This window comes from Nerophis lumbriciformis, linkage group LG32, assembly GCF_033978685.3.
Source record: "Nerophis lumbriciformis linkage group LG32, RoL_Nlum_v2.1, whole genome shotgun sequence".
NCBI classification, from domain to species: domain Eukaryota; kingdom Metazoa; phylum Chordata; class Actinopteri; order Syngnathiformes; family Syngnathidae; genus Nerophis; species Nerophis lumbriciformis.
The window spans coordinates 13,683,033-13,709,014 of record NC_084579.2 but is presented as its reverse complement, the minus strand read 5'-3'; the positions used below and the strand labels follow the sequence as shown (position 1 = coordinate 13,709,014).

Genomic DNA, 25,982 nt, shown 5'->3' with positions numbered 1-25,982 from the left:
ATCCTCCCGCTGTCCGATGATTGGCACCAACCAAGACCCGACCAGTCAAAGCGCTCGTCGTGACGAATAGCGACCAAAACAGTGCAGAGGACCTCACCGCGTCAGGATACAGTGCCAACCAAGCTTTCACCTTTAGCAGTCGGACCGGATCGTACTCTTCGGCGTTTCCGCTTCAGGGGCAGCGGCGCGTTTACCCGACGGAAGCACTCGGGTAGGTCAGCCGGGAAAAATTAATCAAGAGTCTCTTGCATTGTAAAGTTCACATGACCGTACCGACTCCCCAATCCTCAACAACTCCTGGCGTTCATACACTAGAAGTGAGTCTATGGTCCTTGAAACACACGTCAAAATAACCACAAAACAGACAATAGTGATCATAGACAAGCGGCGAGCCAGACACACCGGCGCCATCTTGAACTCTGATTCGATCAATCCGCTCTCTCGCTCTCTACTGCCATCTAAAAGGCTAAGAACCAAACATCATCTAATGGGTTAATATGTCAGACATGTTCTCTAAAAGGATCAAAACGGCATCAGAGTAGTGACTACGCTGGAGCAAAATCCCAGCTTTATTTTGATGGCCTCGGTGTGAAAGGCACCGGTGAATAACAGCAGAAGCTATGATGTCTTAATTTTGCTGTAGGTAGTATCAATTCCACTCGGGACTTACCTTCTTTTCTAAGTCCCCAGACGGCATAGAGGATGAGGCTCCTTCCTCTGGAGCCCTGTACAGACCCAGACCCGAGTCTTCCTGCCACTCGCCAGACCCTTGGGCCTCAGTGTTGGGGCGGGCCACAGACAGAACCATGGGCAGCAGCAGGCGCAGGTGCTCCATGACACTGTTGTGCTCGTGGTCGTTCAGTTTGCCATTGTCCGTCTATGAGGTGGTAATAATAATAATAATGACCTAAATGTTGTTTTTGTTACATTGGACTAGAATGTTTGGAGGACAAGGGGACTCACCACAAACTTGCAGCCAACTGGGCTAAAAGAACAAGCACTCTTGGACTTTACACAGGCCCGACTATGATCACTCAACTGAAACAGAAAAATAGGAGGAAGTCAACTTTGGACCAGTCAGTTAGTCATTTCATAATCAACGACTTCTGCATTTCATTGCCTATAAGCACTTCGGCTATCACCACAGGGGGTTCCAGTTAGGGTTTTTGCTGCTGATTTCAAGAGAGATTGGCTGATACCGATCACGTTTTCCATGTAAATGTTGTTTTATTTCTAGTGAGTGCTATTGACAGTTTAACAATATCAACACAATCAAGTTAAAGTATCACTGATAGTCACACACACACTAGGTGTGGTGAAATTATCCTCTGCATTTGACCCATCCCCATGTTCACCACCTGGGAAGTGAAGGGAGCAGTGAGCAGCAGCGGTGGCTACGCTCGGAATTCATTTTGGTGATTTAAAGCACGGTGGTACAGGGGTTAGTGCATGTGCCTCACAAAACGAAGGTCCTGAGTTCAATCCCGGGCTCGAGATCTTTCCGTGTGGAGTTTGCATGTTCTCCCCGTGACTGCGTGAGTTCCCTACGAGTACTCCGGCTTCCTCCCACCTCCAAAGACATACACCTGGGGATAGGTTGATTGGCAACACTAAATTGGCTCTAGTGTGTGAATGTTGTCTGTCTATCTGTGTTGGCCCTGTGATGAGGTGGCGACTTGTCCAGGGTGTACCCCGCCCTCCGCCCGAATGCAGCTGAGATAGGCTCCAGCAACCCCGAAAGGGACAAGCGGTACAAAATGGATGGATGAATCCCTAATTCCAGCCCTTGATACTGAGTGACGGAGGCAATGGGTCCCATTTTTATAGTCTCTGGTATGACTCGGCCGGGGTTTGAACCCACGACCTTCCAGTCTCAGGGCGGACACTCTAACCACAAGGCCACTGAGCAGGTCGACCACTGAGCAGGTCAATATTTGAACTACTTCCTTATTCTCTTTTATTACATACAATTTTATTGATCATAACAAAGTCATAAGTACACAATACCTAAACAAAAGCAAACACTACTTATCTGAGTCCTTTGGTTTTTACCCTGAAAGTCCTCCCTTGTCCAGAGACTTTTATTTCCTAAATTTGTAAACATTAACAAAAACGACAAAAAACGGATTTTGTGAAAATGAAAATTTCGTTCCAATCACTTTAGTATTGATTATATGATTATTATTATTGGGAGATTATTATTATTATTGATTATACACAATATTACCAAAAGTATGTGGCCACCCATCCAAATGATGAGAATCAGGTGTCCTAATCACTTGGCCCAGTGTATAAAATCCAACACTTAGGCATGGAGACTGTTTCTGTCTTCATTTGTGAAAGAATTGGCCGCTCTCAGTGATTTCCAGCGTGCAACTGTCATAGGATGCCACCTGTGCAACAAATCCAGTCGTGGAATTTCCTCGCTCCTAAATACTCCAAAGTCAACTTTATTATAAGAAATGTGAAGAGTTTGGGAACAACAGCAAGTCAGCCACCAAGTGGTAGGCCAAGTAAACTGACAGAGTGGGGTCAGCGGATGCTGAAGCGCATAGTCCAAAGACTTTCTGCACAGTCAGTTTCTACAGAGCTCCAAACTTCATGTGACCTTCAAATTAGCCCACGTACAGTACGCAGAGAGCTTCATGGAATGGGTTTCCATGGCCAAACAGCTGCATCTAAAAAAAAAAGTTAAAGTACCAATGATTGTCACACGAAATTATTCTCTGCATTTGACCCATCACCCTTGATCACCCCCTGGGAGGTGAGGGGAGCAGTGAGCAGCAGCAGTGGCCGCGCCGGGGAATCATTTTTGGTGATTTAACCCCCAATTCCAACCCTGAGTGTCAAGCAGGGAGGTAATGGGTCCCATTTTATAGTCTTTGGTATGACTTAAGCCATACATCACCAAGTCCAATGCAAAGCGTGGGATGCAGTGGTGTAAAGCACGTCGCCACTGGACTCTAGAGCAGTGGAGACGCCTTCTCTGGACTGATTAATCACGCTTTTCAATCTGGGTTTGGAGGTTGCCAGGAGAACGCTACATTTCGGACTGCATTGTGCCGATTGTGAAATTCGGTGGAGGAGGAATTATGGTGTGGGGTTGGTTTTTCAGGAGTTGGGCTTGGCCCCTTAGTTCCAGTGAAAGGAACTTTGAATGCTCCAAAATACCAAAACATTTTGGACAATTCCATGGGTTGGCACTTCAAGTTCATATGTGAGTAAAGGCAGGTGGCCAAATACTTTTGGCAATATAGTGTATTACTACCACTGGTATCAACACTATCAATTTATGGATCGATCCACCCTCTCCTTACATGTACGCCTGCCACACAGTACCACATGTGCTCAGTTGCTGTGATATTATCCTCTCTCTAGACCAGTGGTTCTTAACCTTGTTGGAGGTACCGAACCCCACCAATTTCATATGCGCATTCACCGAACCCTTCTTTAGTGAAAAATAAAATGTTTTTTTTTTCAAATTCAAGACAAAGTTATATATTTTTGGTAACACTTTAGTATGGGGAACATATTCTAAGTAACAAAGACTTAATTTAGAGGTTTTTGGACACGAGGGGAACATATTATAAGTAACAAAGACTTAATTTAGAGTTATTTGGTTAGGGTTAGAGGGCTAGGGCCATGGTTAGAGGGGTAGGGTTATAATAAGGCCATGCAGAATAAGGCATTAATAAGTACTTAATAATGACTAGTTAAGAGCCAATATGTTACTAATTTGCATGTTAATAAGCAACTAATTAATGGTGAATATGTTCCGCATACTAAAGTGTTACCATGTTTTTTTTACTGGTGTACAAAATGAACCGTGTACAAACATCACCTTGTTCAAAGAACAAAACCAACACAGTGCATAAACTCACAACAAATTACACACCTGCAAATCAGTCTGACTTCTGCTGTTGCTGTATCCGTAATACGCCGATAGGGAGAAGTTTTTATTTACACGATGAGTCGGGTGTGTCTTTACCTCCGCCGAACCCCTGAGCCCGACTCACCGAACCCCGAGGGTTCGATCGAACCCAGATTAAGAACCACTGCTCTAGACTCTTATTTATCTACCGTATTTTTCGGACTATAAATCGCAGTTTTTTTCATAGTTTGGCCAGAATGCGACTTATACTCAGGAGCGACTTATGTGTGAAATTATTAACACATTACCGTAAAATATCAAATAATATACTAATAACAGACTAGACGTATAAGATTTCATGGGATTTAGCGATTAGGAGTGACAGATTGTTTGGTAAACGTATAGCATGTTCTATATGTTATAGTTATTTGGATGACTCTTACCATAATATGTTACGTTAACATACCAGGCACGTTCTCAGTTGGTTATTTATGCCTCATATAACATATACTTATTCAGCCTGTTGTTCACTATTCCTTATTTATTTTAAATTGCCTTTCAAATGTCTATTCTTGGTGTTGGGTTTTATCAAATAAATGTCCCCAAAAAATGCGCCTTATACTCCAGTGCGACTTATATATGTTTTTCCCTTCTTTATTATGCATTTTCGGCCGGTGCGACTTATACTCCGAAAATACGGTACTTGTTAATTTCCTATTAATATCTGCTTCTTCTCGGCTGTAACACTGTTCCATTTACACTTCTTAATCTTTACTGAGCACTTACTTCTTGTGTTGTTTCAAGCTATGTTAACGGCGAGTTTAGCGAATAGCTTACCTTCTGTGTAACATGTTTAACCTCTTATAAGAAATGGACTTTATTTTCCGCAATGGAGGTGATGATTACTAACTTAGGGGAGCGGCTCCACAGTGTATGAAATGTCAGCCCGAAGGCATCAATCAGCGTTGGTCGAACACATACTTTTTCACGAAAATCGGACGATACCGATAGATCGGTGCATCCTAAATTCTGACCTTTTCTCTTGGGATCTTCTTCTTGCCACAGTCTTTACACTGCAAGGGGAACTTGAGGCACACTTCATCATGGGCCTGCGAAAGAAAGCAACAAAGTTGATTTTTACCGTCAAGGCCCCTCCCCCGAGCAAAGCGAGCGATAGGCGACACTCTCACCTTGATGTCTTTAAAGTTGAAAGTCAGCTTGCAGTATTTGCAGTTGAGCACCCTGGCCTCGCACTCGCGTTCGCTGTGACGCTCCTTCTCCGAGCGGGAGACGTGCGCATTGCAGGCCTCGCACTGGACCAGCTCGTAGTCGCAGCTGGCTTCGTGCTGGGTCTGGGATACAAAGGCGGACATGTTGCTATTTTATTCTCGAAAAAACACACAAAACTAATCGATTCCCAGTTTGTATAAAAAAAAAAGAAAAAAGACTTATGACATTTTGTAGCACCCCTTTATGGTTGTGGCCAAAATTAGAAGATTTGTTAGCATACATGTTTTATAATCATTGGACAAATGCTCACTGACTTATGGACAATTACTTGCTAGGTTGCTATGATGCTATGTTTTTCAACAAATGTTGCTCAAATGTTATACACCTATGCTTCTCAGTCACCTTCACAAGCACACTAACTAGTAAATAAATGCAATCAAAAGTCTGGTTACAACGGAGTCTATGGGAGCCGCTCTATTCTGCTTATAAACACTATTCCTTATTTATTTTAAATTGCCTCTCAAATGTCTATTCTTGGTGTTGGGTTTTATCAAATAAATTTCCCCAAAAAATGCGACTTATACTCCAGTGCGACTTATATGTTTTTTTCCTTCTTTATTATGCATTTTCGGCCGGTGCGACTTATACTCCGAAAAATACGGTATTTTAAGCATACGCGGCACATTCATTTCACAACGTTTGCTTTTTTTTTCACTCACTGCAGACTTCATAAGAGCCAACAAAGATAATAAAACATCACTTGGTGCACAATGTCTGCTCTCACTGGGATGCCGACTGTTAGGAAGTTTATATATTCCTGTTTAGATGAAGAATGACTCATAATCCTAGTAGTAAGGGGAGTAGAACCAAGCATATTTCTTGTCGTTCTCGCCATTACCGGGTTTAAATTGGCTGTCAAAGTGTACCAGCTTGTCGGATTACGTCCTCATCCTTCTACTATCAAGGTGAGCGACATTATTTATGATCTAGAATACATTTTGACGGGTTTCGAGGCGAGAAAGCAGCTCACCAGCCGATGATGTCGATATAGCAGCAACAAGCTTGTCGCTCTGTGACAATGCGCCGCTAAAAATAGTTTATCTGCATTGGCATTTATAATAACAATATCACTAACACTTGGTTAAAATTCAGGTTAGGGATGTCCCGATCCAGGTTTTTGCACTTCCGATCCGATACCGATATTGTTTTTGCATTTCCGATCCGATACCGATACTGACCGATACCGATACTGACCTATCCGAGCATGTATTAAAGTTTAAAGTTATTTAGCCTACTTAGTTGTCAGAATCATGTTGAAAAGGGTTTTAGTACTCTTGATAACAACTAGCCAGCTGAATTAGGGGAGTTTGAATAATACACAATGGTTGGTAACAAGAAACTGACCTGTTTATTCAAGGATAAACACAAAATAGACAAGATTATACATGACAAACAGAAATGGCATCATTGAACTAGGGCTGGGCGATATGGCCTTTTTTTAATATTGCGATATTTTAAGGCCATATTGCGATACACAATATATATCTCGATATTTTGCCTTAGCCTTGAATGAACACTTGATGCATATAATCACAGGAGTATGATGATTCTATGTGTTTTGATTGATTGATTGAGACTTTTATTAGTAGGTTGCACAGTGAAGTACATATTCCGTACAATTGACCACTAAATGGTAACACCCCAATAAGTTTTTCAACTTGTTTAAGACGGGGTCCACATTGATTCATGATACAGATATAAACTATCAGATATAAGATAATCACATTGAATTATTTACATTATTTATAATCCAGGGTGTGGAGGGGGGCGCCTGATGTAAGTGTCAAAAAGACAGCCAAAAGAGTTTGATATGAGAATAAATCTAAAGTTAAAATATAGGGTAGAAATGCACCCATTTGCAGGAAATGTAGTCTTGATTTTCAAAATGTTCTTTCAAGGCTTGCATGTCTACATTAAAACATTCTTCTTCATACTGCATTAATATATGCTACTTTTAAACTTTCATGCAGAGAAGGAAATCACAACTAAAAAAATCACTAATTTTTTCATACGGTGTTGATGTGGAAATGTTTGCCTTGCATTTTGATGGTGTGGACGTGTGGCACCGAATGGAGATAAGCGTCTCGACAGACGTCACAATATTTTAACAATGATGACGAAAACTGTTGTCTCTGTCGTGTCCGTGTGTCGAAAATTGTTATGCGCTTATTTTCTTATTTGATTTTGTGCGTGGAATAGATTTGCCGTGCGCACAGGACGCTTGAGCGGGCGCGCACCTTAGCGACTGCGCTAGCATCACAGCTAACGTTAGCCATGCCGCTACCTCGCTCTCTGCTGGGAGAGGACGTATACGTATGTGACGTATGACGTGACAGTATGTGACGTATGACGTGACAGTATGTGACGTGTGTAAGAAGGTGCGCTCGCTGTCTGTGAGAGGGGGACACAGAAAAGAGTGAGAAGAGCCTGTCGTGTAATGCCAGCAGCTAAAAGCAACTGCGTGAGAATTGTGGATGTGTTGAAGGTGTGCTGGAAAATGCGGAACGGAAATTACGGAGCAGCAGAAAAGTGGAATGTATTATTTAAGTAGGTGCGTTGAAAAACACGGACCGGAGTTTTTTTTAAAACTGGATCTGGATCGGCATTTTCCCATGCCTTGCCGATACGCAATTTTTGGCAAATATCGGCAGCCGATCCGATCCAAATATCAGATCGGGACATCCCTAATTCAGGTGACGAAATGTAAATGGAGTATTGTTGGCGCTTTTTATGTTTTTTTTATGAGTAAGAATGCATTAAAAAATAAATCTGTCTTCTTGTCTCTTATAATGATTGTAAACGATGGGCACATTTCCCCATCTATTTATTGATATCTGCACCTTATTGCTCTTTTATCCTGCACTACCATGAGTTAATACAACAACATTTTGTTCTTATCTGTACTGCAAAGTTCAAATTTGAATGACAATAAAAGGAAGTCTAAGTCTAAAGTGCCCTTCGACTACGTCTTCTCATCAGTTTTTAGGGCTTCCATCGAGTCTAAGTTCGAACAATACACTACTTTGTATTAGAAATGGAGAGCCAATCTGCCCCACAGCAAGAGGATAGAGAAAAATAAGGAACTCATTGACTACAACTTTGGAATACAACTGAATATGAACTAAAAATGTTACGATCGTGGCAGTTTTAATTATGATCCACTGTGTTCCCTTATCCAGCAGTCAGTGAGATTGTTATCTTATCAGGTCTCGTAACGTGCTAAATAAAAAAGGGCAGATAGCGCCAGCTAGGTCAACAGTTGCATTGTTACATAATGTACATGACTAGCAAGGTTCAACTGATTTAACACAAAGCTAGTCAAACCCACAATGAGGAAAAGATTATGAGACCTTGCATAACATGTAGCATGCACACCCATGTTTTTGTGTCAACATTCATACTCCCATAGGCGAGACGGCACATGTTCGAGCTGCAATGTGAACAAACTCGCTTTTAACGTTTCATTACACAGAAATGCAAAACATGCTTTTGAAAGGTAGCGATACCTAATTCGCAATGAAAATGAATGAAATGTCAACGTAGACTTGCGCATTTATTGAAGATTTAATGACAGCCCCATATCATCAATGACTGTGGACATTTGCATGTTTTCTTCAGGCAGTCGTCTTCATAACTCTCATTGGAACGAAACCAAACAAAAGTTGCAGCATCATCACCTTGCTCAATGTAGATTTTCAATTCATCACTGAATATGACTTTCATCCAGTCACCTGTAGTCCACGATTCCTTTTCCTTAACCCATTCGAACCTTGTTTTTTCTGTTTAGCTGTTAATGACGACTTTTGTTTAGCTTTTCTGTATTCGAACGCCATTTCCTTTATTTAGGTGGTTTCTTTCACTTCGGTCAGAGATGATGACTCCAGTTTTCGCCCATTTGTTTTGCTGTGCATTTTCTGTTTTCAAGACGTATTGCCGTAAGTTTTCTGTCTTGATGTTCTTTCTGTCTAACAGTATGCTTGTCTTTTGCAACCTTCCCATGTTGTTTGTACTCGGTCCGAATTGTAGACACAGCTGACTGTGAACAATCAACATCTTTTGCAACATTGCCCGATGATTTACCTTCTTGAAGAAGTTTGATAATCCTCTCCTTTGTTTCAATTGACATTTCTAGTGTTGGAGCCAGTTTTAGATTATTTTTATTCAAAATCGCTGAATTTTCACATTTGCCGTTCAAATACTGAGAAGAGACGGTGCGGTAAACAGCAGCCAGTTGAGGCACGTCACTCATTTGTGCCTCACCATGGATTGCGGACTCGGCTAACTGCTGGCCTGCTGTGCAGTGAGACCGTATTGCTATATGAACTATATTATACATTTCCATAGTTTAGTTAGCTGAGGTATATAATGTAGTGTATTTTGTCAACAACTGTATGTGTGTAACGTATTTCTTGTGCTGAGCGATCATAAAACGGCTGCAAAAGACGTACTGGCTGAGGCTCGCAGTAATCCGCCTCCTGCACCCCCGCCGTAGAATTTGCACCCCTTGACGGAGTGTTATATCAACTAAAGCCCACACATAAACTTTCCACGTGCAAGATTGAATCTATTTAAAAAAGTTATTTCATAAGAAGCCAAAAAGTGCAAAAACAATAATGTTCCTGTTGGAGGAGTTGTGAATGACTGCAGGGCCACAACATTAGGTACACCTGCAGACTGCAGGTGTACCTAATTCACAACTCCTCCAACACGAACATTATTGTTTTTGCACTTTTTGGCTTCTTATTAAATAACTTTTGTAACCTATTTTTATGGGCTTTCCTCTTTGTGATGTTAAGTTCCTGTTATACGCTGTTATACAGTATATGCCTTGAGCTCTTATTTTGAAGGCGCTAAGAGCGGAAGTGTTGACACGTTGGAGTGGAGCGGAAGTTTTTGAAAGAAGGTAAATAAAGTGGTCCTCGTGTAAACTGGAGCCTCCGTGTTTGTTATTTTGTAGTTTCATACAGTATAGGCAACATTTATAAGCCCTCGGTTACACTTTTTTAAATAGATTCAATCTTGCACGTGGAAAGTTTAAGTGAGGGCTTTAGTTGATATAACACTCCTGTCACGGGGTGCATTCTTCCAGCACAACAGCGGCGCATGGACTTAATTTATAAGTAAAGGTAAGACCATAATAACGTTTTTTTTATTAAATGTGCTTTTTTGTGTGCTACAGTTTGTATGTGTAAAGTTAAAGTTAAGTTAAAGTACTAATGATTGTCACACACACACTAGGTGTAATGAAATGTGTCCTCTGCATTTGACCCATCCCCTTGATCACCCCCTGGGAGGTGAGGGGAGCAGTGGGCAGCAGCGGCGCCACGCCCGGGAATAATTTTTGGTGATTTAATAACCCCCAATTCCAAGCCTTGATGCTGAGTGCCAAGCAGGGAAGAATGCTGGTATGAGCTTTTAAACATAACCCGTTAACTGCTGCCAATCAAATGGTGAATAAGATACTCTTTAGGGTTCATATGTTTGTAAATCTGACTGTGATGAAGTCAGTGCCTCACCAGCCATCAACCTCACTGCACGTCACTGGTTGGAGCCATGATTCATGTCAATCCACCTGGTGTAACAGCTCTCCAAGGTGTGAGCACTCACTTTTTTTTTTTAAATGCAAACAGATTTAATTTGATGCAGGTGTTAGTTTGGAAATAAAAATTAACAGGGTGATACAGAATTGAGCAATTCAATATTTTTTTTACTCTGCTTATTAGAGTTCTTTTACTGTTTCTTAAAACCAGAAATTTACTATTTGAATAATGTCTGTTAGCTGCATTTTTCTAATAAAATCAAATTAATCAACAAAATCAACATCCTTTAAGTCTGGTGATTCCATCATTTCAGCAAGGCGTTATATTAGGCCAACTTGTTTCTTGTCCAAAACAATGTATATCCAATGTTTTAAATTCTTAAATCAATTAGAACGTGTTTTTTTTTCAAGTGTGAGGCATTTTAAGGGAGGTGTGGTGGCTTCAGAAAAAATTGGATTTTTTCTATATGTTTTTAAATTTGCTGAACTAGTTCAGATGTATCTGTGAATATTCTCATTAATCCAGGTTATAGTAATCTCAGGGTACTGAAACGATCACAATAGGACTGCTCTAGTCTGAGGAGATGGTAAGGGGTCCAAATATGTATCCTCTAAAACGTAGAGGCAACCCCAAACCAATAATGGTTTCCCTCTTTCGTGATGCAAAGCTACAGTCGTTTATCCATTTGAGTCATGCCTCAGCTAAAATTCCATTAATTATGATCCAGAAACTTAGTTTTTCAAGAAGTAGGGGAAGACCTGATCTCTAGACACGGATTGTTACCTGGATTCTTCCGAATTGATAAAAGATTACATTTGCTCAAAATCCAGATCCCTTTAAAGCGCCCTATTATTCAAAACCAATTTTTCTTGCGTGTTGGTACTTGCTGTTGTGTATTTGGGATCTGCATAAGTACCAAAAATTTTAAACCAAGCCATGGAGGCATTGAGATAGATATTAATTTACGCCAAACAAGCCGTTTGCTAACCTGTCACGTTTTTTTGCATCGATGATGTCACCGGATTATCCATATATGGTATAAATTTACCCAAAGTGATTTGCGTAGGTCCGCCATTGTAATCTGGAACATGCTGTGAACCTGTTTTTATGTTTTTATTTATTCTATTTTATTTATTTATTTTTTATCGTGTTCTGTTTGTGTTGTGTTGTGTTTGCTCGGTACTCGTATTATCTTTTAACCTGCCCATTGTACAGCACTTTGGCTACCCCTGTGGTAAATTTTAAATGTGCTTTATAAATAAAGTTGATTGATTGATTGATTGATTGATGCTGTAGTCAATAAGATTCTTGTTTTTCTTTATCCTCTTGTTGTGGGGCGGACTGGCTCGTACATGCACATGCATCTTCCGCTGTTGCCATTTCTAATACAAAGTATTGTCTATTTTAAACATAATCTGTCAGTAGAATCGCTATGGAAGTGCAAAAAACTACAACAAAGATGGCGGGGAGAAGACCTTGTCGATGTGGAGTAAATAACAGTCAGAAAGGGGCTTGAAAATGGTCTGTAAAACATAATCTATGCAAAAGTTTGACCAAAGAACTAACATTACAGACCACAAGGAAGTGTTAAATGTAGAAAAAAAAATCATAGGACCCTTAAGTACTTGGATATAACATTTGTTTGTGCAAAATAATGTTTTAAAATGAACATAATGATGCATTAGTCTTTTGTTATTGTCTAATTTCCAGACAGAAAACATCCATTCAACAACAAAATCATGTGATTAATCTGCAAATAATCCGGAAATATCCAAATTGGTGGGAGGAGCCAAAAAGGGCAGGCGGAGTTTATCCAATTGTAAGCATTGACGACAAATGACTTCCAATGCCAACGCTGACGCTTTTCAACTAACTATCAAAAGGTAAGTCATTTTTTAAGTTAAGTACCAATGATTGTCACACACACACACACTTGGTGTTTGACCTGCTTCTAACATGCCACGCAAGTTAACGTAGGTCAATTTAAAAGAAACATTTTTCAAAACATACCTTGTGCTACGCTAGCAAAGGAAACCGCATTTACTTGAACGTTTGCTCACACGTGCAAACTGAGTGACAATTCCTGTTATTGCTCGTGTTACTTCTCATCTTGACAACCCGCAGACAGCTTCAACTCATGTGGTACAAACTCAAGTTTAACTGCACAAAAGTGAAAATACTGCCCTTGTTAAGTCCTAATCATCTGATTTGACCATTAAACAGTCAAACTGACCTATCTGCAGAATCTTGACATGCTCCCCCACCCCCATACTGGTACTTTCCCTGAGTGGTTTTGCAACCTCATAGGGACTTTCCAGGCTGCAGATTTAGTTTCACTTCCTGTTTTTATGGGGGTGGAGCTATTCCTATTGTAGTGTTAGATTATTTGGATCATGCATACAATTACAACATGATTCATCATGTTTCCAGTTTCCCATTACAACATGTCTGAAAAGGGAGTAGAAAGAAGCATATTTTATTTAATCCTACACATTTGTTTGTACTCAATTTGTAACACTACAGTGAATAAAAAAATACACGAGTAAGTAAATAAATGTTCATTAGATGAATAAACATGTAATAAAGTTCTCATGAAAAATAAGTTTTGATTTACATATGAGAGTTAAAATAAAAAATTGCACCAATATGCACGTATGGCAACATCCAACACATTAATTCCTACCTCGTCTAGGAGAATAGAAAGTGCCATTGTCATGTAAAACAAAATATGCTGAAAGCTCAACAAAATTGCAAAGGCTCTGTCAGTGTGTATGTCTAATATAAAAACATGTACAAGTAAAAAAACAAACACACACTGTATAAAATATAAACACTGAGGCATCTGGCAAGGTGTTTGCATAGCAAATAAATAAAAAACCCACAAGATATTGCATGTAGTTGAAAACATGGATGTTCTCATTCATCCAGGTCATTGTATTCTCAGGGCCTTCAATCGGGAGTGTTCAGTTAGTCTTAGAAGACCTTTCGCCTCTCATCTGAGCAAGATTCATCAGTTCATGCTCATGGATACAGGGCTGCAACGGTTAATGGATTCATTCCAAAAGATGAAAGCGTTGATTTATATTCTGTTGGAGTCGCATGGACTGACCGGGAATTTTAAACACGTGGACATAGTTTCCGCACGGTCGCTGCAATAGAGCGCACATGAGTGGTGTGTGGGTGCTGTGATCTGTGTGGTGGCGAACAGCAGATAGTTCGTTATTAAAAGTACAATTTCAATTGTGATGATGTGCATTCAGGGCAGCACGGTGGAAGAGGGGTTAGTGCGTCTGCCTCACAATACGAAGGTCCTGAGTAGTCGTGAGTTCAATCCCGGCCTCGGGATCTTTCTGTGTGGAGTTTGCATGTCCTCCCCGTGACTGCGTGGGTTCCCTCCGGGTACTCCGGCTTCCTCCCACCTCCAAAGACATGCACCTGGGGATAGGTTGATTGGCAACACTAAATTGGCCCTAGTGTGTGAATGTGAGTGTGAATGTTGTCTGTCTATCTGTGTTGGCCCTGTGATGAGGTGGCGACTTGTCCAGGGTGTACCCCGCCTTCCGCCCGATTGTAGCTGAGATAGGCTCCAGTGCCCCCCGCGACCCCGAAGGGAATAAGCGGTAGAAAATGGATGGATGATGTGCATTCAATAGAAACAAAAATTAGGTTTTGGCAAGCAGAAACTTTTTTTATTTTTTTTATTATTATTTTCCCTGAAGGCTATATAGCAGGGGTGAAAAAAGTTGGGCCACACATAAAGTGTGCTTTATTCCATTACTAGATTATTCAAGCAAACTAATCTATAAATTACTCCATTACTTATGGCGTCACATTAGTGCCAAAAATCCGAGCGCATAAAAACTGTTATCGCGCGCTGATTCTCCACTTCGTGCGCGCGAGCGACACCCTTTTGCGCACGCGCGGTGCCTTTCTGTGCGCGCGCGGTGCCTTTTTGCGCGCACGCGACGCCTTTCTGCGCACGCGCGACGCCTTTCTGCGCGCTCTCTGTGTACTCCTGGCATCTCTCCTCGCGCTGTCATGTTTCTTTTTGGCACTTTGGGGGCGGGTATGCTTGGACGGCCCCTTCTTTCTGATTGGTCAGGCGAAAAATGCTGAAAAATGCTCAGAGCCAATCAGAAGTATAGCAGGGCGGGTCATCGTCAATATGTATCAAAATTTACGGAGGAAGAAGTGGATAAAAAAATGTCGCGCGCTGATGAAGGTTATTTCATACCACATAAACACAATACAGGGTAATACAAAATGTGACCCAAATAAATAATAAGACAACAAACACCATAATCACATCTTTCAGCCAGAACTGGTCCACCAGCAATAACATCCAACCATAACATTATTTTATATTTTCACTTCTTCTTGAACATTTGTTTTCTAATTTATAGAATTTCTTTTGATTCAGCCATAAAATTAATGAAATAATCTTTGAAATGTTAAAAATAGCTTTTAATAATGTATTCTGAAACAGTTTAAAATAATCAGAGAACTGACTAACACTGACCCTACACAACTATGTTGCACAATTAAGTCATTTTTTTTTTAAAGCGAAAGAGGTAATTTCAACAGGTACAGCATCCTATGTCATATCTACATGTAATAAGATTTGTAACAAGGCAAACCGTTTGTAAATTGGTCAAAAATCGAGCAAGTTATGGTAATTTAATTAGTACATGTACCATTGACATCAATGTAATGATTGAGGCTAGATGTCCGAGGTAAGATGGCTACAACGTTGCTACACTGGAGAATGATTGGTCATATGAAAAATGCTCAGAGCCAATCAGAAAGGAGGGGCCGTCTAAGCATACCCGCCCCCAATGTGCCAAAAAGAAACATGACAGCGCGGGGAGAGATGCCAGGAGTACACAGAGAGCGCGCAGAAAGGCGTCGCGCGTGCGCAGAAAGGCACCGCGCGTGTGCAAAAGGGTGTCTCGCGCGCGCACGAAGTGGAGAATCAGTGCGCGATAACAGTTTTTATGCGCTCGGATTTTTTGCACTAATGTGACGCCATAATTACTAAAATAATCTATAGCTGCAGTCCTGCATGGACAGATCTAGTCTGAGGTAGTTTTTTTTTTTTTAGATCTGTCCAATCAAAGTGTATATCGATTAAGATACTGCAAAGATGAGATACGAAACGTCTTTCTAGATCAGGGGTGTCAAACTCATTATAGCTCAGGGTCGCATGGAGGAATATCTGTGCACACGCGGTCCGGACTATTAAAATCATCCATCCATCCATCCATTTTCTACCGCTTATTCCCTTTGGGGTCGCGGGGGGCGCTGGAGCCTATCTCAGCTACAATCGGGCGGAAGGCGGGGTACACCCTGGACAAGTCGCCACCTCCTCGCAGGGCCAACACAGATAGACAGACAACATTCACACTCACATCCACACACTAGGGCCAATTTAGTGTTGCCAATCAACTTATCCCCAGGTGCATGTCTTTGGAGGTGGGAGGAAGCCGGAGTACCCGGAGGGAACCCACGCAGTCACGGGGAGAACATGCAAACTCCACACAGAAAGATCCCGAGCCCGGGATTGAACCCAAGACTACTCAGGACCTTCGTATTGTGAGGCAGATGCACTAACCCCTCTGCCACCGTGAAGCCCCTATTAAAATCATGGCATTAAAAATTTAAAATAAAGACAACTTCAGATAGTTTTTTTTGTCTTACCTTGGCCAAAAATAGAACAAACACATTCTGAAAATATTACAATAAAAATATAGAAAAAAATACCGGCAGTGGTAAAATTTAGATCCATGAAGGAAAGAAGAAAGTGAATGAATGTTTATAACTGAATACATTTACATGTGCATAAAAATGTGTTTACTTTTGTATTATTTTTTTAAATGAATTAAGTAACGTTTATAATAACCTTTTTAGATCCATGAAGGAAAGAAGAAAGTGAATGAATGTTTATAACTGAATACATTTACATGTGCATAAAAATGTGTTTACTTTTGTATTATTTTTTTAAATGAATTAAGTAACGTTTATAATAACCTTTTTCCAAAACACAATATAGAATGTGAGATATAACAGGATAATCCATACAATTATCATGTTTTCAAAATGGTTACAAAAAAGTGGGACCCCAAAAATTTACTGTGGGACCCCATTTTTATGACTTGATGGGGTCCCAGGGACCCCATTTTGAAAATTCCTAGCGCCAACACTGATCGGAGTATTGGTGCGTGCAAAACAGCAGCAGGCGGCTGTGGCCTGCGGGCCGGTTCTAATACTAATCAAATATCATCCCGGGGGCCATAGATAATTCATTGCGTGCCAGATATGGTCCGCGGGCCTTGACTTTGACACCCCTCTTCTAGACAGACTTAACAGTCCAGTTGCGACCGACAGAATGCCCTTACCTCATACTCTTTGATTGATCCCGTCCAGGTGCAGCCCTCGTTCAAACACTTTGCAGGAAGACTTGCTATTTCTCGACCCGCCGCATTGTCCGGAAAGGCCTGAACAAAAGACGGACACAAAATGTTCCACAAATGACAATTTAAAGGCGTCTCAAAGGAGAACAATGCTCCACTTTTTCTAGTTTAGTGCTTACCTCGCCAATATTGAGGATAGAAGTCGGCTCTTCGTATATTTTCTCCTGGCGACAGGCTTCGCAAGGCTTTGGGCCGGAACTGACAAACAGGAGCAAACAGGACTGCTATTTTAACATTCAAAAACAACATCTACCATGTCAAATGTTTCTGTTTCATACATGAATACATTTTAACTTGTTACATCACATATTACACATTTTCATTTCTCATTACATGTCCGAAAATGTACATTAGATGCATGTTTTCCAGCAGAACAGTTAATCAGGCTGCATGAATACACACATTTTGCAGCAATGGTTATACTTGTATAGCGCTTTTCTACCTCCAAGGTACTCAAAGCGCTTTGACACTATTTCTACATTCACCCATTCATATAAAATACTGAAATAAACTGCAACAAAAAAGTGCAAATAACAGTGCAATAACAGTGCAATACATAACATGGTCACTACTGTCGAGTTTCTCTTGTTATATTCTTATTTTTACTGTTGTATTTTTATTCTTATTGTTGTTTTTTATTTTTATTCTTATTTTATTTCCATTTATACCCCCGTTATTTACTTATACTTTTTAAATTCGATCTCAATTCTGTACACTGCTGCAGGAATTAAAATTTTCCTGAGGGAACTCTCCTGAAGGAATCAATAAAGTACTATCTATCTATCACACACACACATTCACACACTGATGGCGGGAGCTGCCATGCATGACCCAGAAAGGGTGAAGTGTTTTGCTCAAGGACATGACTGATGTGAATCAGATGACGGAAGCCAGGGATCGAACAAGGAACCCTCAGTCTCTAAACACAAGTACAATCTATGATAGTGTATGATGTTACTTTGAATTGATTTACGTGGACCCCGACTTAAAACAAGTTGAAAAACTTATTCGGGTGTTACCATTTAGTGGTCAATTGCACGGAATATGTACTGTACTGTGCAATCTACTAATAAAAGTTTCAATCAATCAATCAATCAAGTGTCCGCCCTGAGATCGGTAGGTTGTGAGTTCAAACAACCAAACCAAAGACTATAAAAATGGGACCCATTACCTCCCTGCTTGGCACTCAGCATTAAGGGTTGGAATTGGGGGTTAAATCACCAAAAATGATTCCCGGGCGCGGCCACCGCTGCTGCTCACTGCTCCCCTCACCTCCAAGGGGGTGATCAAGGGTGATGGGTCAAATGCAGAGAATAATTTCGCCACACCTAGTGTGTGTGTGATAGAGATGCGCGGATAGGCAATTATTTCATCCGCAACCGCATCACAAAAGTTGTCATCCATCCGCCATCCACCCAACCAACATTTTATCAAAACCACACCCACCCGCACCCGCCCGTTGTTATATATATCTAATATAGACGATGCAAGGCATTAGTGAGGTTAGAAAGCTTTTGCCTGTTAAAGAAAGGAGACTGATCCAATGTAGCAGAGACATTCAATGCGTGATAATATTATTTATCATTATTATAGTATTATTGTCATTTCCATTAAGAAAGTGTTGACTATTGTTGCCAATGCCCTCAGATCAGGAGTGCGTTTCTCACACTTTGTGTGCGCAGTTGCAGCAAGCAGAACGATGCTTTTAAGAAGTAAAAAAAATGTTTTAGAAAGACTAGGCCTATATTTTCGTTAGGTAAAAAAAATTTTCTGAATTTATTTCAATGAATATTAACTTGTTAACGTTATAATGCTCAAATAGGGACGAGGGCGGGGTGCACAGTGAAGCAGTGAACAATTTCGCGACAAAGATTAACCTTTATTGATTGATCTGCAGCCATGACAAAATATCAGACGATCTCCATTGTCAACGACAGGCAGGAAAATAAAGATGAACACATAGCCTATGTTGTAGGCATATAGGCTCATACGTTTTTAAGTTGAAATAAAAAAATAAATAAAAAATGTGCCTCATAAGCCTTAGGCTGTCAATCACGCGCACAAACTTAAATTATACAATAACATATGTATGTCATCCCTATTTAAACAAAAATAAATAAAATAAATAATAATAATAAATTACCAGCAACTTATTGGCCAAGGCAAAAAGCTGAAGGGGGAAAATCAAACCCATCAGACTGCACTTTATCATCAAACTTGAATTATAATGAAAATAGACGGTCGCGACAAACAAAGCAGGCTAAATATCCTTACATTGTCGCCAATCGGAGATGCGCTTCACTTGAAAGCGAGGCCAAATAATTAACACACAGTAGTATATCTCGAATAGAAAAAACCACAATAAACAACGCAATTGCCTTAATTCCGTTGCATTGTAGTGCGCCCAAACAACACGTAACCATCAAAATTATTTAGCTGACCGAACTCAATATAGGTTAGACATGGGCTTATTTGGTATAGCCTATAGGTAACGTAGACTAATTCGTTTAACATATGCAACCGTATGTCTACTTACTTTTTTTTTGTTAGCACTATGCAGGAATAAAATGGCATCTACAGTGCCAGGATTCAGGCGAGAGCGCCTGGCCTCTAAAATGCGCCCTGCTGCGCTGAAGGAGCGCTCACTTGCGGCACTTGTTGCATGGGACGCATAGGATTCTCTTGGCAAGGTGTTGTAGTCGTGGGAATGATTGTCCTTGTTTCCCCCAAAAGGAAAGTAGATTTTCCTCTGCTGATCCGTCGAGATGGAAGTTTGTAGAGGAATAATCCTCTACTTCATCAACAAGCACAGGTGTATCCTCCTCCCATTCTGTGAAGTCAATCCTTTTCTTTTTCGGTGATGCACCATCAGCTCCACCTAAAGGACCGATAAAATCTATACGTTTTTCGTATGTGGGTAACAACATTTAACTATGTATATATATTTCCGAATTGGTTCAACCGTCCGAATCTATTTACAATCTATTTTTTTCGTCATGTCACCCGCCCGACCCGCGGATTATCCGCGGACTCCGCGGTTGTGTCCGCAAACCGCGCATCTCTAGTGTGTGACAATCATTGGTACTTAACTTAAATAACACCAGAAAAAGATGCTAGATTTGGTGCTAGAGAAAGTCACTAAAAGTCTCTGGACACTTGAAAAATTCTCAAAAATAGAGCAAAACGATATGATAATACTAAATTTAAATGTATGTACGGTATACATTTTTTTTAGCCTTTTAAAAAAAAATCCTATCATCATAGCAAATTATACCATGAAGTCATGGTGACCACGCCCCACCGCCTCCGGTATCTTGGCAATCTAGGAGAAACCCTGTATTCCCATTATTATATTTTTTGGTGTGAACTCTCACTGCATTGTTCTGAGCATTCAGCGCCTGTTCGGTGATTCATTCAGGACCAGCAAGGGACAGATTAATTCCACAATGAGCAAAGGCGGAAAAGGGAACTAAACACCTTCATCATGAGTGGGCACGAGGTTCATCATCACACTGTGGAAAAGAGTCCAGTCATGCGACGGATGAGTCTGCATAGTACAGTTTTAAGTCTTGAGCGCAACAGAGATAAGAACACAGGAGAGGCAGAAGCGTGTCCAGTTAGAAGCGTTCAGGGGGGCAAAAGAGAGGGGGTTTGCATGTCACACGACTGCACAGGAGGGGCAGTCGGAGGACCTCTAAGTCTACCTGGTGAGCTGTTTAAAGCAGTGTACACAGAAGCGATGGCCGCACTGAGCCTGCACTGGCTTCCTCAGGACCAGGAAACACCGCTGACATTTGTATTTATTCTCCATGGGCACCGACAGCACATCGAGGGGGATCCCCGGTAAAGAGTTGAGGCACTCCAACCACACTCGGGCCATTCTTCTCCATTAACGTGGTGCTTTATCTTCCGAAGGAGTCTGTCAACAAAATAAAAACGTTTTCAATGGAGGTGCTGGCTGATCACCAACTCAGTAATAAACAACTAGGATCGTCATAACCCCTGGATATGATGTCACTATCTGCATAGGCGGTGACATCACAGCGATTTGATTGGATACGCTTCTTCGGTGGTCCATTATCACAAACTCCCTTGAGGATTTTGCTGGATTTTTTTCTAGTTGTTGTGGCCTAAAAATTCCCAAATTTGCGGTAAGCTTTTTCATAAAGTTGAGGCAAAAGTTGCGATATTTTTATTTTTGTTCAAAAACATTGAATCCACTTGTGATTTTATGAGTTTGGTGTTCCTCGTAAGCTCAAAAAGCGCAGGATTTCAACAAGAATTGGAAAACAGATACTGTCTTGATTTTTTACTTGTTTTATACCACGCAGACTTAAAAGTAGTCACTAGATGGTACTAAAAGCACATACTCAAAGCTCATTGTCATTACATCCATCCATCCATCCATCCATTTTCTACCGCTTGTCCCTTTCTGGGTCATTACAACTAATAATATTAACTGGAAAACATATACAATTTTAGTATAAATTGAACGTGAATGCTAAAAAAAAAAGCCAATCTGAAATGCGAACAGTTATCACACTGGTCAGATAGCGTCAAGTGACAATATATATGACTTTAAGGTGTTTATCTGCAAAATGAACTTAAAAAGCTAACATGTTAACATTAGCATGTCAACAGTAGGCATGCGTCAAGTAGCAAAAAGAGTTAGCATTTTTGTTGGTAAAAGGGCGAGAGATTATATCACACTTCAACATATCTGTCATGTAGATGCCGCCAAGTAAGAATATTCTTAATTGACTTACCCTGGACAAGTAAAGCTTGAATAAATATATAAATAATGTTGTCTGTCTATCTGTGTTGGCCCTGCGATGAGGTGGCGACTTGTCCAGGGTGTACACCGCCTTCCGCCCGAATGCATCTGAGATAGGCTCCAGCACCCCTGCGACCCCGAACGGGACAAGCGGTAGAAAATGGATGGATGGATGGATATTAAGTAGGGATTCTATACATTACTCAGAAGGTTTAGCGCTGTAGACAGGAACCTGCACTAGGTCTAAGCTGCACGGTAAGGTAACAATTGTGCTGTTGGAGTAATAAATAGTTCAGAGATTGTTACACAAATCAGTTAAGAATTAATCAACAGCGCCCCTGGCTGCTGCTAAGTAGTGCAATGCATTTTTTTTAATTAACAAAATTCATAACCTTTGGGTTGTCTCCTTATGATGTCATGTTAAACACTATGTGGTTATTTACAGGCACAACCACAAGTGGAGGCCACATGATCAGAACCAATGCACACAGATTATATTGTTAATAACTAGTGAACCTTGCAGGATTCAATTTAAATTAACAACTCATAAAATCAAACACTACTACAGTAACATCAGTAATATTAAAGACTGAAATGGGGCTACAAAAAGCCTTTGTCTGTGATGCTAATAATCATACTTGCCAACCTTGAGACCTCCGATTTCGGGAGGTGGGGGGTGGGGGGCGGGGGCGTGGTCTAGGTGGGGCGGGGGCGTGGTTGGGGGCGGGGCTAAGAGGGGAGGAGTATATTTACAGCTAGAATTCACCAAGTCAAGTATTTCATATATATATATATATATATATATATATATATATATATATATATATATATATATATATATATATATATATATATATATATAAGAAATACTTGACTTTCAGTGAATTCTAGCTATATATATATTTATTTTATTATATATATATAAATAAAAGAAATACTTGAATTTCAGTGTTCATTTATTTACACATATACACACACATAACTCATCTACTCATTGTTGAGTTAAGGGTTCAATTGTCCATCCTTGTTCTATTCTCTGTGACTATTTTTCTAACCATGCTGAACACCCTTTCGCAGGTACCCAGAAAGGTTTCGAGTACCACCAAAAAAACGGAATCTCTGAAGACACTATAAAAATCTGTGTTAAAGGTGTACAAATACTGTTTGTATAATAAGCATGTTATTTTTTTACAAATGAGGGTTAAGAGTTCAGTACTAAAAAAAAAGAAAAAAGAATGTGGCTTAAGTACAGTTTTTTAATTGAGCTGCTGCATTTTTTGGTTGGGTTGTTTATTTATTTTGAGTAACTTCTATACATTTCTAAAAGGGGAATAATGTAATAGAATGATCTATGTTTGTCTGTTGCCATCTCCTGGTGAATGTTGGCTATAGCGTACTGGGGTTACTTTTTGGTTGGCCAACGATTTACGTGGTGTTGCGCACCTGACGTCCCTCAGGTCCACATGGAGCTGGAGGGGGCGTGGCTTCCAGCTCCGCCTGAATTTCGGGAGATTTTCGGGAGAAAATTTGTCCCGGGAGGTTTTCGGGAGAGGCGCTGAATTTCGGGAGTCTCCCGGAAAATCCGGGAGGGTTGGCAAGTATGCTAATAATAGCATGTCAGATTTTGTTTGAACAGTTCTGTAATAATATATAGGGTCGGTATTCACGCAACAACTTTTAATTGTGCTGATTCAAGTAAAACGTCACCATTTTTTAAAGCCCCTATCTTGACTGGTTTTGTGTTAAAGTTCAGTTTTCAGAGTGTGGAAAAGTAAAAGATACTCATGTACCAAAGGCAGCTATTTCAGTAATTACATTAATAAATAAGTGTTTCCAAAATGACGTTAATAGATAATCATAAAATAGTTTTCAAATAAATGGTAATAATAATAAAAGTGCAGGGTCATGAGAAACTGAACCTATCACCACTTTTTTTATATGTGCTGTTCTTCCTTAAAAAAAAACACGCTTGCCTGCCGCCATCTAGCGGCTAGCGTGGACTAACCGGTAAATGTACAACTTGGCATGAAAGCCTTTCCCAAAACCACAGTCATTAAGAATTTAAACTGCAATGTGGAGAGATTTCAAATGCAGAAATTGTTTATTATAGGTTTGGGAAATGCTGAGAATCGAGAGTGCCCGCCAGGGATTCTGGGTCTCAGCAAAATAAAAAAAACCTCTGCCTTGTTTTTTAATGAATATTTAAGCTTACTACGCTACCGTGTTTCACTGTTGGTCATTATGGTGGTACTTGGAGAGCCAATTGTTTTCTGAGGTGAAAAACGTTTGAGAACCACTGGTCTAGATGCCCGTATCTGCCATACAGATTTACTTTACAAACGAGAAGTGGGTACTGTTCTTGTTTAAAAAACAAAAACACAAAAAAGTTTGTTTTTTTCCGACCATTTGTGGCCTACTGTTGAGACACAAGAAAATAAATACTGATATGCAACACAAATATTTACCAGTAAACCAGCAGATATAATCATGTTTAATCATGCAAAGCAAAACACACCCTCATTTACCATTCATATAGTAAAACAGCAGCTTCTGTGGAAAATTAAGGGTGTTGGTGTAACTGACAAACAATGATTCACTTTTTTTTTTATTGAAGGTGCCATTTAAAATTCAATTATATTGACTCAGGTAATACTTTGCATTTGGGGGAAAGCCAGAGATGCTGAATAGGCTTTTGTTGGGTCTTTTACGATAATTAACCCTCTTATGAAGCGTAAATAAAACAAAATATATGATAACCAGCCCCTGTCACAAAGTTCACATCTTTTTTTCAAGCCCCTGGTAAAAGTATACTGTCATCTAATGATGAATGCAAGGATGACCCTTTCTTTTGTGTATTACTTATCCCAAAAACTAAAATGTTATATACGGTACATATATATATATATATATATATATATATATATATATATATATATATATATATATATACACACACATATATATATATATATATATATATATATATATATATATATATATATATATATATATATATATATATATATATATATATATATATATATATATATATATACACATACATATACATACATACACACACACACACACATATATATATATATATATATATATATATATATATATATATATATATATATATATATATATATATATATATATATATATATATACACATATACACATACATACATACATATATATTATATATATATACACACACACACATACATTATATATATATATGTTGTTGGACCTTGAAAACCAGCTGAAGTTCCCCAGCCATATCGCAGTCACCACCCTACGACCAGACATTGTTCTTGTGTCTGAGTCCACCAAACAAGCTGTGCTGCTGGAGCTGACAGTCCTGTGGGAAGATCGCCTTGGGACTGGTCAGCGACTGTCAACAGGCTGGTTCTCGAGCAAGGTGTTTCCCTGTGGAGGTTGGACGCAGAGGATTTGTAGCCTGTTCCTTGGTCAGAGCCTTCAACAGTTTGGGCATCGATGGGGAGAGAAAGAGGAGAGCCATCCGCAGTACCACCGAAGCGGCGGAAAGGGCCTCGAGATGGTTGTGGCTCAAAAGAGGAGATCCTTGAAGTCATGGTAGCTAGCTAGCCGGCTGGACACAAGCCGGGGGATTCGATCACCCCCGGTTTGGTCGCTTGGAGGAGGGCGTATGACCAGTTGACCTAGGAAATCAGCTGAGGTTCCCCAGAACCATTGCAACAACAACTCTCCGTCCAGACATGATCATTACCTCTGAGGCTTCAAGACACCTGATCATTCTGAAACTTACGGTGCCCTGGGAAGAAAATATTGAGGAAGCCAATGAAAGGAAACACGCTAAGTACCAGGAACTGGTGGAGGAGTGCAGGAAGAGAGGCTGGCGAACGTTCTATGAGCCTATAGAAGTTGGCTGTAGGGGTTTGGCAGGATGCTTGGGCATTGTAAGGGCAGCAAAGAAGAGGGCCATTAAATCCACAAGCGAAGCCGCAGAGAAGGCCACACGGTGGCTGTGGATTAGGAGGGCTGATCCG

General features: G+C 40.3%; 1 protein-coding gene across 4 annotated transcripts in view; it reads right to left on the bottom strand.

Annotated features, from left to right (window-relative positions):
- traf2b (Tnf receptor-associated factor 2b) overlaps positions 1-25,982 on the bottom strand; it is a 42,855-nt gene that overhangs the window by 11,840 nt on the left and 5,033 nt on the right. For 3 of the 4 annotated variants that reach the window (XM_061927190.1, XM_061927189.1, XM_061927191.2), the window contains exons 2-8: positions 20,876-21,090; positions 17,291-17,369; positions 17,097-17,195; positions 5,062-5,223; positions 4,906-4,980; positions 964-1,038; positions 671-877 (exon numbers count right to left, since the gene is read on the bottom strand). In XM_061927190.1, the coding sequence (XP_061783174.1) occupies positions 671-877; positions 964-1,038; positions 4,906-4,980; positions 5,062-5,223; positions 17,097-17,195; positions 17,291-17,369; positions 20,876-21,051 (873 nt within the window). In that variant the 5' untranslated portion in view covers positions 21,052-21,090. Of the gene's footprint in view, positions 1-670; positions 878-963; positions 1,039-4,905; positions 4,981-5,061; positions 5,224-17,096; positions 17,196-17,290; positions 17,370-20,875; positions 21,091-22,148; positions 22,393-25,982 lie in introns of those variants that run through there. The other variant, XM_061927188.1, reaches the window with a different exon arrangement.